Source organism: Micropterus salmoides, unplaced genomic scaffold (genome assembly GCF_014851395.1).
Source record: "Micropterus salmoides isolate LMB-PRFRI ecotype aquatic unplaced genomic scaffold, ASM1485139v1 Ms_hic_scaffold_8, whole genome shotgun sequence".
NCBI lineage: Eukaryota > Metazoa > Chordata > Actinopteri > Centrarchiformes > Centrarchidae > Micropterus > Micropterus salmoides.
In genome coordinates this window covers 33184627-33202280 of record NW_024044570.1, presented here as the reverse complement: position 1 = coordinate 33202280, position 17654 = coordinate 33184627, and the positions used below count along the sequence as shown (strand labels likewise).

Sequence of the window (17654 nt, the reverse complement as noted above, 5' to 3'; positions counted from 1 at the left end):
CAAGCTCACAACATTGAGCTCAAATAGACTAAAAACAAACAGACCTGCATTTTATGTGTTTCTCCACTCTTTTATTCAGGTTTGTCCTTTAATTTGTCCCTCGTATGTAATAATTTGATCAATTCTAAATATAAAGAATTTCATTAGCGCAGCTTAACTTCAATTTGACAGTTTCAATGGTACATACGCTCAGTTTTACTTTTTGTAGCCGTTCAGGGGAAAAGTCTTGAGTCTTTCATGTACGAGCGTCAGTACATTAAGTGGGATATTGTTTAACCAAGCAAAGAATCAGACACTTACACTGCTAACATGACTAATGACTCAGGCACATCCACTGATTTATGCTAGCCGTGGTAGAGGTATCATGCAATGATGCAATGTGATTTATGCTAATCAGAATGCTAGCAGCTTATGTAAACATCAACAGCAGTCAGATCAAACACACCATTGCACTGTCGTCCCATGTGCTTCACTACATTAGTCACAGTATTTGTATTAGTATAGTCATTTCCATGCTAACCGTCACCCATTGTTGGCTGGCCTTTAACAGGGTGGACGCTAAAGCAGATTAGCCTTTGGTGACCCTAAAATTATGGTTACTTTTCAAATTTAATTATGGGGATGGTTTCAAACGTAATTTAATACCAAAGAACCAGTAATTATTATTTAAAAAAGGCTATGGTCAGAGGAGCTGACACTGTTGGCCTACAACAAGACAGTGGTGGTTTGCAAAGCAGATGGCGTGGTTAGCTAGCCATCCAACTGAAATTATGCAAACACAAAATCAATAACGTAGATCAATAAAAAACCAAAAAGATTCTAGTCAAAAGCAGCAGAAATTACTAAAAATATGTTTTTATATGTTGTGTTTATGCATGCATTTATATTTATTTAGCATTAAAGCTATAAGTGTAGGAAGACTCTAAAGAGTGTAGGTTGAGGAGGCGACTCACAGATGGAGATGACAGAGGAAGGAGGCCAAAAGAAGAAACATACAGGTGGAGACAGACAAAGAAGAAAATTTCGGAGATGCAGGCCGAAGACGACAGAAGGGCTAATGAGATGAGAGCCAGAGAAAGGCAGGGTGAGAAAATAAAAAGAAAAGAACAACAGAGGAGCGGCAAGAAAAAGGAAGAGTCGGAGAGAGGCAGGGCTGGAAAAGGAGGCAGCGTTTCATGTGAAGCAGGCAAGTCAGTATTTGTAAATTATTGATAAGAAAATCTTTTACAATATTGAACTGAGCTTGACCCTAATGGAACGGCCATCAATAGAGAGAAGGAGAGGGGGAAAGTGGGAAAGAAGGGCATCAAGAAAGAAAAAAAAATTGCCTCACAAAAATCTGCCCGAGAGCTGGTAGTGTTTTCTGACATCAGTGGATTTCTTACATCACCTTTTTATTTAGTTGCTCGGCTTTTATTTGTCCCTTGATAGACGCCACTTACCTTAAGGTAGCCCAATAAAAAGTTTAATTTCACAAATGCTGAGCACATTGGCACTGTTCATTAGATTCTCTACAGAACACAACAACAGAGCAAAGAGCAGACGTACACATGGAGCTTGCTGAGCGAGAATGGTTCGCTTGCAAATGCGATCAAAGTTGAGACATCAAGAGAAACAGCAGTTCTGAGTATTGATCACAACATACTCTACAAATCCAAACTGAGAAGTGAACAGCAGCACTGAATATAACAGTTATTTGATGTAGCTTGCATCCTTTATGCACACATGTAAGTCACTGTTTTTTCCATGTATCATTTAGGTTATAATTTATTCGTAATACAGGATAGATGCTCTTTAAACTGTACTATTTATGAGAGATCTCTGCTCTGTTTCACTGATGCTGGATCATGTTCAATTCATTATAATCAGTAATTTATAACAACTGCTCCCAGACGAGCAGCTACTTTCTAAGAGATTGTGAACACTGCAAATACCGGCTCGTGTTTTCTTTACACTCTGCACACACAGCTGTGGCTTAAGTCAATAACATTTTGGAAACTTTTAATTGGAAGGCTTTGTCTGACTTTACTATCAGACTTTGTTAGTTATTGACATATTTGTGAACTGCCAACATTACTTTCTGCGTGTGTGGTGTGATATGAAAGAACCTTTTGGGTTTAAATATTCCAAAGGTACACAACTGTTTTGCCATCTGGTTTGTCAAATCTTTGAAGTTCAATATCTTAGAACTGCATTCTCTGCAGAATAAGCCTCATATTTTCCAACCTTCCAACACAGCGCACAGAGTACATAATTCATCGTGTAACACATGTCATCTTTAAAGTAAATAAAAAAATCACTGGTGGAAAATATTTACACTAGGCAGGAGAGGATCGATGAATGCATACGGTCCCAGGGGCCACATATATAGACTGTGTATATATATGTATATACAGTGTTACTACAGTGTGAAATAGTAAATGAAGGTAGAAATACCTGCACCACACCAATGCCTCGTGAAAGAGAACAAGAAGAAAATACACCCAAGTGTAAAACGGGAGGTAAATTCAGACGGCTATTCTGTAGAGCTGAAAAGTCATCACAATAGATATCACATGCAAGAGGAACTTCACATGAAATCATTTTTTGCACTGGAAATATAAATTCATATATTCTTCTGTTCATCAATGTACATATTGTGCCAAAAAACTGCTTTTAGTGCTCAAATCTAGCTTGTATGCTTCCCCATGGGGTTGAAAGGGTGCTAAAAATAGATGTACTGAATCTTCTTTGAGGAAAAGTGGAAGACTGTTGCTGCCCCTCTTGTAAAAGATAAAATCAGCGCATTTCAGCATGAAAAGATCATCAAGCTTAGCTTTTATATGAATCACATTTGCACAAGCAGCTCATGCTCTGTGCTCCAGTCTTCTGTGCTCTTTGTCTCCATGCAGTGCTTATACTCACCCCATCCTTTGAGGTGAATGACTTGGTGATTGAGCATCTGGCTGACAGATTGCCTGACTTGCAGGCTGACTGGCTGTCTGATGGCTTTCTGGCTGACTGGCTGTCTGACCGACTGATTAACTAGTGTTCCCGCCTTAATAGCAGGGAATCAATAGTGTGGTCCAACTCTGCACTTTGCAGAATGACAGGCTCACTGCTGAATTGAGGACAAGGTGCTGGACAAATGCCAAATATTTGCCTGTGAGTATATGCATGCATACGTGTATGTGTAAAAGATTGCTGGAACAAGAAAGTGTGTGCTTGTATATACTGTAACTCCGTTAGCTAGCTTCTGTACACTTTAGTCTGAGCTGTACTCCTCAGGGAAGTTAAGAGCTAGAGCAAAGACTTTTAAGTACACTTGTTGGAAATCACTCAGGAGGTCGCACACTTAGAGAAAGCCAATTGACTCGTTTTCTGCAGAGGAGGTAAGCAAGATCATTTTGATTACTTTAATGGAGCTTAAGTTCTTCTACTGTACCTTATACAGTAAGAGCCATCAGCAAAGTCCACTATAATGTCTCATTAGCAGCCCACTGTAGCAGGCAGTGTAAAAGTTAAAGATGTCAAACCCAGTACAGCAATACTCGAGCAAAAAGTCTGGAGGATCAATGTATTTTGTGCAGTGCAGTAAAATAAGGACATAAAGGCAATGACCTTAAGTTGATATGCATTTAATGCATGTATTTTATAACATGGCTCGTACAACAGACGTAAACTCCGGTCCGAGCTATTCTTCAAACCTTCAATAACTGATTAATTGAGCGACATTGGCACTGACATGGAGTAATGTTTGTGTCCTGCGGGCAAATGTTCTATTCATTCTCTTTTTAGCTCTTCACCAACTCCAGAGGGAAATATCTGGTTCTTTAGCTGCTAAATTCTCCACTATGTTCACAAACTAGTAGCCAACTTGTTTGCCATTTGGTGCTTGGCAGGTAACGTACAGTGGGTTATTACAACTTTTTCACTACAATAGTAACAGCAGTGGGCCATAAAACAAAACAGTTAAAAGACACTAAAAGGTCCTATAGAGTTGAGAAGAACTCCAGTGAGTCCAGTGATTATTCTCTGTGATTTTGTCACTATGAGTGACCCCTTTCACTTTATAAATAGTCCTTTGATCCACTATTATTATAAAAATATTCATTAAAGCAGATTTAATATGCAGGTGTATAAGCAGAGAGCTATCTTTACAGTTAAACATTTATCAGTATTCTCTTAATGACCAGAATTTCCTGCAGCACAAACGGAACTCCTCTACTAAACTACTGACTGCCTCCATTGTCCTATCAAATTAATACACCTTTATGAAATAAAACATGAGACGTCTTAAGGGAGAAAGGAGCTATTTCATACAGAAAATGTAATGAATGAGGGTTTTTTTTTTAAGACTGACTAAAGTGATTGCAAAGATGACATACCGTCAGGATCTGTCTGATGTAGCAGATGAGTGATGGATTAATGAGGAGGTGTGAACAGTTGCCACCTCCAATTAGTTAATATAACAGTTTAAACCAGACCTCAGTCAGAGGTCAGAGATCAGACATACACCTGAATGAAATTATTGTTTTGGCTACAATATTGATCAAATATTAGCTAGTGTACAACATGGACATCATTAGGCCTATTTTAGGGGGGCTGAAGCCACCCTAACATGATCCTAAGCCCCCCCAAATAATAATAAGAAAAATTATCATTAGATTTGGTGGGGTTTATACAGTGCAGACATGTACTCAACAAAGAGAAGCAAGAATATTGATAAATACTATAGAATAATACCAATATAATTAACCCTGAGGGAGGCTGTCTTTCATCGCTGCTCTGCCGAGCTGCCAACCAATAGTGATGGTAAAAGTGACTCATTAAAATGAACTAATCTTATTTTGAGTCATTTTGTTCATTTGAACTAGGCTGGTTATTGCAGCACTGAAACCCTCTAGTTGGTAATGTAAAAAACAGCGCAGTTCTCAAACACGGAAGGCTACCTGGCTTGCTTCAATTGACAAGGTATAATGAACAAATTCAGCTCTTGATCTTTCTGTATCATCATTCTGTGAAGCCTCATGGGGCCACAACCAAATTTAAACCATGGAAAAACCACAGAAATATGTTGTCACTGTTCAATCTCCACTATTTCAGCTAAATCTATATGCTATGTATAATTACTATCATTATATCTCTACAGTGCTCATTCATATAGCCTAACATCCCTATCCATGAATAACATCTATATATTAACATCATATTTGCTGGGAATATATTGAAGTAATAAGCTTGACATACTATATGAATAAAACACAGATTCTGCAGACAGAGAGAAACCAACATGTTTTAATGACTGGGTCCGTTTGTTTTTGAGAGGAGACGACCTCGGAGGTAATTCGGCTCCCGGTGAAACCCCGCCAGGGCATTGAAGTTGAGCGGACCCGGAACAACTCTCATCAGCTGTTAGCTGTAAACACTAGCAGGACTAAAGTTACGGTATGGCTGTGTGAAAACTATAGCACAACCTCACTGCGCTGTAATAACATTATGCTTTATTAAATGTCACATATTAACAAAATATATATCAGCGTAGTGAGTGATACAGAGTGAAAATGTAAGTTTCTGTCAGTGACTGTTACTTGCTGAACTTAAGCTACGTTTACTTGAGATAAAGGAAATAATGTGAATGCCATTAATATTGCCTATCTGCAGTAGCCTTTTTAAAAATAAAATCAGTCCCATCATGGACTGACATCATGTTGTTGTCAGTGAAAACAAAATCTCATAGTGTCCCTGTTAACAGTGCAACTGCAACTTATCTGAGAGAGAGGAATTAGATATGGTATAACTTTATCACACACTTAGATCAGCAGCTAGGTAGCATTTAAGTCACAGCCTACAGAAGAACTCAGTCTGGCCTAAGTGAATTCCCCCCATGCAGCGTTGATGTGTCTAAAAGCAAACATTACATGGGCGTCGGAACCATTGTATACCAATGCTATTGGACCCACTCACTTTTACTGTCTGTAATTCAGCACATCTGTTTTTCACTTTTCACAGTGTCATCAATCAAATCCATTCCACTTGAGGAATGCACTAATAAAATAAACTATATTCTACAGCCGTCACTTTGACGCTGCTGCTTCTTCAAATCCATTCCATTCGGCTCATTTAGAGTCCATATAAGTTAAACTCCATTCCTTGTTTTCACTGCTTGCACCTGCTGCAGTGCCTCGACACAGCGAGGTAAACAATGGATTTTAGCATACCTGCTGCTCAGGTGTGTCTTTGTGCTCACATACTGTCACTAAAAAGCCGCTTTTTAAGTGAACGTTCATCATTTGTTCACCTGATGCTTTTAAAGGCATCATGTAGTCTTTGTTGCAGCACTGAATTACAGTTGCACTTATAACAGAGTTATCTGACATTTTTGCTAGGCTAGCTAGGTGATATGATATTACATGAGAAAGTTGATCTACAGGAGAAACATATCTGAAAGCAACACAGAATGACTGACTTAAGTTCTGTTGAGTTTTAGATTTTGAATTGTTATCTGCCACCTGAATTTTGTGTTTCCCTTTGCAGAAATAAAAACATTTCCACCATAAATTGATGCAGGAAAGACAGAAATTGGTGCAGGAAAATTCACCAAAATGCAGGAAATTCAGTGTTTAATGCTCAAAATCTTCAGGTGGAAGACCCCTAGACCCTTCCCAAACTAAAGGATTCAGGATTCATGAGAGAGACTATTGTCATTGTATACAAAATACAATAAAATGCAGTTTAGAGTAAAACATTGAACTTAGCAGCTTTAAAATAGCATATAAGCAATAAGGATTTCTAGAAAATAGTGTTAAAAAAACATCTCTTGATATATACAGAGACTATATATATTTTTAAAAATCCTGGAGGAGGATGCACCCACATTTTTGTTGCTTCTGACGCCCATGTAACATTTCAGTAAGAGGAGAAGAGTATGTCTATCGCTTTTTATCTGGTAACATCTTGGCTTCTTCACTGGTTGTTGACAAGTGTAGTTCTAATACAGCAACAAAAGAAAAGCGAGTGCAAAGATTTTGCAAGCGCGGGTTACGCACACCCTGGGGGCAAAGCCCCCCCCCCCGTCTTTCAATCCTAGTGACGTCCCTGTTGTACAATTGGGTTTATCTGAGCTTTCTGACAGCAAACAGCTGCCTGCTGCTTTTAGAAAATGATGCTGATGAGTCATGAGACTAAAACAAAACTGTAAAGTTGCTGTAAAACCAAACAATTGGTGTTACAAGAGTTGCAAGACGCTAAAATGCTCTTTAGATCTGAGGGGAACTGCAGAGTCGGATGTTTCTTCGTGGGTTTATGACTACAAACAACACCTTTCACATTACACGTAGTTATGTCATCCATTGTTAATATAAAAATATTGATTAGTGCAGCTTTAATGTCTGGCCTCACATGACTAATGATAACTGTGTACTTGGAGTTTATTTAAGTATTATGTAAATGGTGACTAACAGACGCCTGGTTTTACCAAATTAAGTGTCAACTCCCTAATGCTTTTCCAGAATCTCAGCTTCAGCTCTGACAAGGCGCGGATTGTGTCACTCTTTGATAAAGTTTCTTACGGAAATAAACACTTTTTGTGAAACTTTTTGTCAGAAATGTCAGCAGCAAAATCATTTGCCTGGTTGTGTTGTAGAAACCCCATTAGCTAATGTGAACTCTGACAAAGTATTTTGTCCCCATGCAGACGCAGAAGACGTAAATTACAAAGAGACAATGCTGAATTAATAGCAATAGGCAGCAGGCCACAATACAATCAATCATTTTTATAATAATCAACAGGCAATTTCAGTTTGTTGAAACCTCATTAGATCAACCTTTTTCATTTCTTGTTAAAGAGGTTCCCTCATCCTTCTCTAAAAAATATAATTTAGTTGCTGATTGGATTTTGAGAAGCATCACATTCTACCTGCCTCACATGAAAGTGCTCTTTCTAAAGAACTTTGTAAAACTGATTACAACTGGTCGATCGTCAGAAAGAAAATATTATTTAACTCAGTTCCTAACACGGCATGGTCAAGTATTTCCCTGATTAGCCGGGGATCAATGTAAATAGAGGTTAACTGTTTTAAATCCAATATGTGAATATCAGATAGATTTCCTCTCCTCTCTGTCCATCCTGCCGTGAGTGTGTGTGAGATAGTGTACGTGCACATGTGCTGCATGTGTGAGCGTGACACCAGAGTGTGGACACTTTGTGCTATCAAGTGATCACACCTACACATGCCGGCAGCCCATATGTGGCCAAACTGCTCTGTGCAGAGGCAGCTGTGCACACAGACAAGCAAGCTAAGAGAATCAATATCTTCTCAGTGAGCTGGAAGCCTGAAGGAGAGTACGACTATGTTACTGTTGTACACAGGTCCGCTTTTTTTGTTGTATTTGTAGTGTAGTCAACCATTCTCATAGAGACTGTAGAGTTAGCAGCAAGATTCAGCGTGTTTAGAAACACTAAAACACAGTGGTACACTCAGTTTTCCTCTCAGGCCTCTTATGATGATCACTGTGTGTGTGTGTGTGTGTGTGTGTGTGTGTGTGTGTGTTATTGTGGTAGATGTAAAGCATATTGATTTTAAAGCAAAGCAGCCTTCCTAAAGCACACAAGCGAGTTTGACACAAATAGGTTCAGTCTTCTCTCTCCCGGAGCTCAGGCTCATTAAAACATATTACTGTTCTTGCCGTATAACTAAGGACCTACTTTGGGTGCCAGCCTATTGTTCCAGAAACTAAGATGTACACGTACACACACACACACACACACACACACACACACACAATGGAGGGCTCATATTAAATAACAGTAAAGCAAGCCTTTCATTTAAAGTGACATTGTTTGGAATAAATACAGCATGCACACACACACAGATACCACACAAACGCACACAGGCACACTGATATTTTGCATTCCCATACCATCTGCCTCTGTCTCTCTCAATTCAATCTACTTTACTGGCACAAATATTTGATCAGCAGTGTTGCCAAAACATCTAAATACCCAATGATAATAAACATCAAATATCTATTGAATCCAAGTGTAAAATTAAATAACTTGGGCAGAATAGACTACAACACAACAAATATTTGCTTCTTTGTAAATTTATAGCATTGCCCCCAAAATTATCTAAATATATATGTACTGTATGTTACGACCAGTGTTGGGAGTATGTCCTTACAAAAGTATGCAATTGACCCTTCGCTAAGCCACGCCCCGAATACACAGCTGGCCAATCACAGCACAGTAAAGGACTCGCCCTAACTGAGGTCCGACACTTTCATGGCTGCACTCCATTGACTGTAATGTAAAAAAAGTAATTTTCTAGCTTTCTTCTGCTGTATTTTTCCAAGATCTGGTCAAACGCTGTTCCTGGGGCACTTGTAATAGTTAGTATAATAGAGTCGCTACCCAGAGAGGTTGAAAGGAGAAGTACGATTTATTCTCTTTCCAAAACCTGTGGATTAATCCTAATGTGATGTTAGTTAGCCAACGCTAGCTAACTTCCTACTGAATGTAACGTAAAAAAGCCCTACTCTTCTGCTTTTTAATGATTGTAATAATGAATAGGGGCTTACCCATCTTTACAGGGACAGTGTTGATCCTTAATATCGTTGTCTTTTGTCTCAGTCGTCGGGGGATATGGTGGTTCACTTGTACTGTGTGATCGGTAGGCTTTAGCTTCCATCTTTCATTTTTTTCACATCCTTCGGGTCAGTTTGAGTCAGTGTGACAGCCTGAATACAACCTTCAAATGTATAATGCAATTGCAAAACTCCCTGCTTCTTTCTGAGATCACTTTTCCCAATAAAATTTCTCCGGGGAGTGCAGTAACAGACAGTGGCAGCGCCGACAGTTTGTCGGACTTAGCAACAGTAAATAAGGGGGGCGTGGCTTTTTTACAGATTTTTGCTGTAAGGCAAATGTACGTCCGTATCAAATGTCTGTAATATTATACCCGTTACAATCTCAGTAACTCATGTTACAATGCATTTTAACCTGAAATGTTGGGGGGGGTTCAAATTCACCAACACCGTGAAACATTTTGGCACCAGAAAAACAAATCCATGAGTAAAATAGTAACGTTTTTTCCTGCTGAAAGTCGATGGTTGAGATTCTAGGCAGGGTGCAAACAACACGGGGAAGCTTGGCTCCTCCTAAAAAGGGGGCTCCCATGAATACATGATTTGTGAGATTTTGGGGGTCTCTAAAATATTGACAACATGCTATTTTTGCCCTGCATTTCTATTTTTCTGTATCTTTATCATCATAGATCATGCGTAAAAGAATTATATATGTGTTTTAATGATTCACTTTCATGATTAGGGAGGCTGCTGTCAGTGCATCCTGACCGATCCTGTCAGAGTGTCAGGAGATTTAAATAATCAATGAAGTTATGCTGCTGTACCTTCTGTGTAAATGCGCGCAGCGTCTTTCTTAATGGGGAGACGATTCATCCTATTTCACCCATCTGCTACCCACCCACTATTAATCAGAATGTTCATTATTATTATGACAAAGACCCACCCGATCCAAGGATATAACTACGATCTGCACATCACTAGAGCCCACGTATGCAAGAACGTCTTACTATCTGAACAATGTGCCCATTAAATAGCAGTGAGAGTAACTCAAACGTAGTGTAAAGCATTACAATTAAGAGACACTAATGTGGTAATATAACTAATTACTCTCAAATGACAGTAACTAGTAATAACTATAATGTATTACATTTTTGGAAGTAACTTGCCCAACAGTCATTACAACTGTAATCTGACAAAGCCATGTTGTTTGTCATTTGTCCAATAGGGATGCACAGACAAGGGCTGTATGTGTCTGTTTTTAGTTTGTTCTAGTTTATTTGACTAAAAAAATGTAGACTATGAGACTTTGAGACATTATGTCCAATACCTATTTCTGTTGTGGTTCTTGAATAATGCAGGAGTCCAGGTGACCAAGATAGAACCACAAACCAGTACAATAAAGACCTTTATCACCATTAGGGCTGCGACTAACAATTATTGTCATTATCAATTAATCTGCATCGATTCATCATAGTCTATAAATGACGGAAAATTATTAAGAAAGTCCATTATAATTTTAACTGAGCAACAGTCCAAAGCCAAGAGTGATTTAATTTCCAAAAGCAGCAAATCCCCATATTGGAAAAGCTGGAACCAGTAGATGTTTGCTTGAAACAACAACTAATCGATTATAAGACTAATTACTTCAATGTGAAAGGATAATTCTTGGCACCATAGAACCTTAAAGGGGCTATAATTATTAATATTTTTGTATTTACACTGAATCACATGACCGCTTCAATGAAAGGGTTCGCTCAGCTCTATTGAGCTGCTCTGCTCTGATCACTAAAATGTTGCCCAGATGTTCCAGAAAACAGTGACGGATTATGTGAAAGAACACAGAGTCAACATGTGATTTTCAAGAGCCTGCATCTATTTGTTGGTGTACTTGATGCGTGATGCACAAGTAGGACCTGGAAAGTACTCATTGCTGCAGTGTGGACTCCTGCCCTCTGTCCACTTTATTAAACTGCTTCTAATTTGTGATTACAGCCTGTGAAATACAAAACAAGGTCAAAAATAAACTGGCCATGGCTGACAGATGTTGTGGCTACGCAGCTTTGCTGTAAACAGGCTCATATTTTTGGATGCATGCTGTAAAAGATCCAGAGATTCAAACTTTAGTAAAAAAGCTTATTGGCTGTTAAACCGTGGATACAGAGACTACTGACTGGCTGGCAGGTGTTGTGTATCTTGTTTTTGATGTAGCGCACTTAATATATGGTCTGTTCAACAGTACTTTGCTGTGTGGCTGTATTTAGATTAAAACATTTATTCTTTATATAATCGGATGTTTTTTTTATGTTTGTCTACATTTTGATAGCCAACGGTGTTTTAATTGAAATGAGGTTTTTCTGCTCCCTGAGGTTTTAAACTGTGTTTGTGTAGGCCTGCAGAAAATTAAACAACAGCTGTTCTCTCTTGAATACTGAGACACCTCAAACATAACTCTCTTTGGCAAAATATTTATAGGCTAACTTAACCAGGGGCGTCACACAAAAATCTGGGCCCCGTACTAAAGCATACTCTATGGGCCCCTCCCTGCATCCACGGCTATTGGTTCTACAATCTTTATGGGCCTGACATGAGGGCCCTGTATACTCAAAACCAATATCTGTATACAGCCCGTTTATCTTTCTTGGTAAGAGGAAATGTTATGCCACTGATTGATTCCCTGCAAGTAGTACTTTCAATCATGGAGTGTACAAACTAGGATGGTATTATCTCGCTCATACCATGCATGGTAACAAAATTCCATATGTCCAATTAAAAATATCAGTTGTTAATTTATTCATATAACTAATTCTGTTTTGATATCACAAGCTACCAGCTTCACCGTGGCTAATTCTATTCAGGTCCTCTAATAAAAGTCCTCTTTCCTCCTCATCGTTAGTTGATTTAGATGTTCAGATTCACACAAATATCAAAGACATTTTAAATTAAATTTGTGTGATTAGTACCTGTATACTGTAAATGTCACTGACCTCTCTCTCTTTCCCCTTAGGGTGGCTCCATCCAGAACATCGAGTCTCAGCGTTGTCTGGAGCTGGTGGAGAGCAGACAGTCAGAGTTCCCTTTCCAGCTGGTCATTCAGGACTGCACCGATCAGAAATGGACCATTACTAACATACTGACTGTCCTGCCCCAGTGAACACACACCAGCCAGTTAGTGTGTTGTGGCAGATTAATCTAGTTAGCGAGGAAGTTCAAGTGGGGAGCTCCGACAAAACCAAACTGACCCCGACCCAAGATCAACCATCACCGAGTTCTGTCACACGTCAAAAAGAAATAATAGAAATGGACTAACATGCTGACCTAAGCAGCGAACCAAGTGTCCAAAAAATGAGCTTCAGTACCGGACCTATTTTTAACGAGAGTCTGCACAGGAAAAGATGTGCTTCAATCAGACACGGACCATCAGTAACCTAATAACCATTTTACACCAATGACCTGAGAGAAGAGACGCTCACAGATGGAGCCGGGGCTCTTAAAACTTCCCACTCTGCAATCGAAATGAGAAATATAGCCACTTGTTCCAAGGGACAGGCTCGTGAAATCATGTAAGCACTCTGGTTATTGCAGGAGCAGGCCTGCGATGTATTTTGGGTCCCCGTCCGCAGTTTGAGATAGAGCCTGCATTCCCTCAGTCTCATTGCACAATCACCATAACAAATTGAGTGAGCATGGTTTCAATATGTTTGTGTGCAGAGGGAGAAATGCAAGGTGAGCGACTGCACGCGTCCCAGAAACATCTAGCAGGCGTGCAGTACAAACTGGCTGATTGTCACACATGATGTGGCGGGGGCAGGTTTTGAGTTATTACCGCTACACACCACTTGACTCAGACTGTAGGCAGGACAGATGCTCCAGATCCCCTCAGTATCACAGAGAAGTTAAAATCTACCCTAAAAGACTCAGTCCACACTGGTGTTTTTAGTTATTTTGGCCAATTTAAAGGTTTTATGTTTAAATCTTCACCAAACACAATATATTTAAAAGAATCAAAGCTGTAGTTGTCCTGCCATAACAGGTATAATAAAACTGACACAAGAAGATGTTGATTTCACGCAGTCTGTGGACGCCCACACAGCCCTGAGAAGATGTCTAATACATCTCTAAAATAAATGAAAATGCCTGCGTGGGTGTGCAGGAGCTTTAACAGAGCAAAATGTTCTGATACTAACTGTCCTATTTCAGGGGTCTCTGCTTTCAGAGTCCTGCTTTTGAATGTGGCGACCTAAGGCTGACCCCGGTCTATGACCACAGCCGAGAAATGCGTCATTCTTTTGCCTCGACTCTCTTTACGCCACATTGATGATCCTTGATCCTTGTTGGATAATGATCACGTAACTAAGTCCTGTTTACAAAGAAGTAAAGCTATGAAAAAGCCATTGAAAAAGTTGTTTGTCCTTGTCAGCAGCCTGAACATGTTGTTCTGCACTACATGTAGAATGCTCTGATGCACACTTTATGATTTGAGTCAATTTAAGTTATGTGGATACGTTAACTGAAAATGTTGTTTGCCAGTAAATTTGAAGGATAAATCTGGTTAGTCCAACTCGGGTCTTATTTTTGTCGTTTTCGCCATCGTTTCTAGCAGGTACTGTATATTAACATCGCGCTAACTGGTGAAGTGGCTCTTGCTGAACATGAGTAGTCAGATGTCCAAACAGGTTTTATTTAAGCACCAGTCAGACTTATTTGGATGAGAAAATGAAGTGTCTATGGTTGTAAACATCTGTCACGGTTTACCGAGCGACTTCCTGATTCAAATTTGACTGAGATTCTTTTATCTGCTAGATCCGATGAAGTTGGTCTCAAGCACAAGTCCACAAGTCCATTCTTAATTCAGGCTGTTTATTCACAAGTGTGGTCAGGATAACAGAAGTACACCCCAGGATCTGCATCAAAAAAGCAAACCAAGCCCCTATACAATGTGCATGGACATAAAACTGCTCTATCTGAAAAGTGCCCTGAGATAACTGTTACTTATAGGCCTAATTTGGCACTATATAAATAAAACTGAACTGACCAGATAAGAGTAAACAAAATTTTTTGTCACTAAATGCAATTATTATATCACAAAAGCATAGTAAATATGGTTATTTTATATTTAACAAAACGCTTCCTGTGCCATGAGGGATAATTACTGACATTTCAGGTACGCTCACTTTCAGCTTCACCTTTGAATTAAGTGGTTTCAAAAACATGGCTACTATAGTGTTGACTGGAAGCGATCTGGATACAGGAGTCCAGTCGGTGAAGGCTGAAGACCAATCTTGAAGGTGGAGCGAAAAGCAGAGGAAAAGGAAAGATTCTGGACTGACCAGCATACACACACAACGCTCACTGCAAAGGCCGTCACAGCTCATCTAGAACCTTTCTCATCTTCAGACCACTCGTGCTTCCTGCGCCGTCAGATTTCTTTTTGGCGACGGCTTCAGTGAGTAAAATGTTAGCACAACTGATAAAAACATTGGCTAAAATTAAGAACACAAGGCTCAGGTTGTGGTAAGCCAAATTATCCTTTAAGCATCACATCTCATAAACTCTAGTATCGTGGAAATGTCCTGAGTGTACCACTGTTTTTATACTGCTTTGTTGTCTGTTTGAGTTACTGACTTTCTGAGCTGTTCAGGACAGCCAGAATGCACCGATAGTTTGGGGGAAGACCTCCCAGTGACACTATGATGAATCCTCTATCAAAGGCCCACCTCGCACATAGAAAACCTCTGCTCTATCATATCGTTTCAGGAGGAGGTGCAGGTACAGCCCGCCGGCCCCTCAGCCTTCCGAAGGACACATCTTATTAGTTTGTACACCTGAAATAGGACCCAGGCTGTCATTACATACTCTGCCTACACAGCTGCAACAAAGTCAAGCCCTGTCTTTGTGGGTTGTCAAAAGGTATTCTGGGAAATGTAGGACATCGATACTTAATTGTTCAGAAGTAGAATCAGATGAGGAGTAATGTAAAAGGAACAGATTGATTATATATCATCCGTAACAGATGGATGGTATCTGACAGTGGACGAGCATCCGAGGAGCAATTTTTCCTTTAAAATTCTGCTGCTGCGTCCTCGAACCAGTAAATAGGGGGGTGTGGCTCAGGAGGAACAGCGGGTTGCCCGTTAATCTGAAGGTCAGTGGTTCAATCCCCGGCTCCTCCAGGCTGCATGTCGAAGTGTCCTTGGGCAAGATACTGAACCCCGAATTGCCCCTGGCGGCTGTTCCGCCAGTGTGTGTTTCTGTTTGAGCACTCAGTGTGTGTGTGTGTGTATGGTGAATGCAGATGTAGTGTAAAAGCGACAGCAAATACGCTGGAGTATGTGTGCCCTATTATTTGTTTTGTTCGATAAATGCTTTTGTTTTGCTTAGAGCTCACAATGAAGAGTACCTTCTTCTTCATCGTCGAGAAATGTGCCACTCAAAGATGTGTAATTAAAATAAATCCATATTAGACATGTATGCAGGTCTTATGTATGGAATTACATTTTTGCCTCAACTCTGTGCTCACAATGGGACAATTTTAGCACAGAAAAAGACTTTGGAGAAGTTATTATCTCACAAAGAATAATTTCTTTGCATTATAATAATTTCTTCACAAAATACAGTTTATGTGCATGCAAGGAGGAGGAATTTGACACGCAGAGCTGTAATTTGTTAATATTATATAATATATATATATATATATTAATAGTAATTTGTGCCTCCTTTCTGAGCATGTGATGGGACAATTTTAGTACAAAAATCAATTTAAAAAATTATTTTGTAGAGAAATGAGCATAAAAAGAGTAATTTCTTTATTTATCATTATCATTTGTCTGCAAAATATAGTTTATGTGCATGCAAATTTTTCTGTTCTTAAAGCCCCATTGCTTGCACAGATATAACACCATACAGATTGGGCGTTTGTGACTGAGATATTGTGTGGATGTATGTTTTATGTATGAGTACATTTTGCTTTTGTGGATTTTACATTTGCATATACTACTGCTAAACCATTTGCTCTACATTTACAGATCTCCAAAAGTTACACACTGTCATAAAGCTTTTAATTAAATACAACTGCTTTGCAATCAATCTCCCAATTATTCAAAGCCCCGCACTTCAGCAAGCTTTATAAATAATTAAACACAAAAACAGGATGAACCAATTTATTATTAATCTGGCTATTATGTATTCAAAAGTTGTTGCTTTTCAATCACAGCCCACTAAGGTACCACTAACACAGTGATCATGCAGTGGCAACTTGTGGAGGACTGGAACTGTATCTATCGGCTACTGTGTAGCATCTGTTACCAAACCTTCTGTTGACCTTCTGTTGTTTTTGTGGCTCAGGTTTGTGGATCCTGAAATTTTAAAAGTATCTCAATTTTTGGGAAGCTCTTAATATATATAGTCATGAAAATGTCCAGGCTATTTTATTAGTGTATTTAAACTGGATATTTATAAGTACCAACAGTAAAAAATGATGATGGCAAAACTTGTCCTGTGTGACCGTCTCTTTCCACCTGCAATGAATATTCAACACATTTGATGCTGCGGATGTTGGGTTAGCATGCTAAAACATAACATCTGCCCTTACATAGTAGATTAACTGGCTTACAGATTTAGAGCATTGAATATTAAAGACTGTGATGGAAGAAGTAATCACATTCTCCTGAAATTCCACTAAAATACTATATTATAGGCAAATGTCCTGCATTTAAAATCTGACAGGTAAAAGTGTTCATTATCAGCAAAATGTAAACCTGCATTACTTTTTAGGCCACAAACACAATATTGACCTTAAAGTTAATATGGTCAACTGCTGCCGATTTACACATCCAGCAGACACAGAGCAACATTAGCACTTTTAAGCTAATAAATGTTCATCTTTCTTCACCAGCTGGTCACTAACTTTTTCTGCCAGCTGCAGCAGGAAAGGAGGTTGATGAGGGCAGTGAGACTGAACCAAAAACAGTAAAGCTACTGAGGATAAAACCAAAAGAATGAGCTGAACGACGCTAAAATGCGTGTGTTGTAGTTGGTGTGGTGTAGTGAGTGAATTTTAACTGCTTAATATAATGCTGGGTAGTTTAACATTA

The 17654-nt window shown here is 39.2% G+C and overlaps 1 protein-coding gene across 2 annotated transcripts in view; it reads left to right on the top strand.

Moving 5' to 3' along the window:
* galnt18a (UDP-N-acetyl-alpha-D-galactosamine:polypeptide N-acetylgalactosaminyltransferase 18a) overlaps window positions 1-17050 on the top strand; it is a 173013-nt gene extending 155963 nt beyond the window's left edge. For both annotated transcript variants that reach the window (XM_038706409.1, XM_038706410.1), the window contains exon 11: window positions 12569-17050. In XM_038706409.1, the coding sequence (XP_038562337.1) occupies window positions 12569-12715 (147 nt within the window). In that variant the 3' untranslated portion in view covers window positions 12716-17050. The remainder of the gene's footprint in view (window positions 1-12568) is intronic.
* The last annotated feature ends 604 nt before the right edge of the window (window positions 17051-17654 follow it).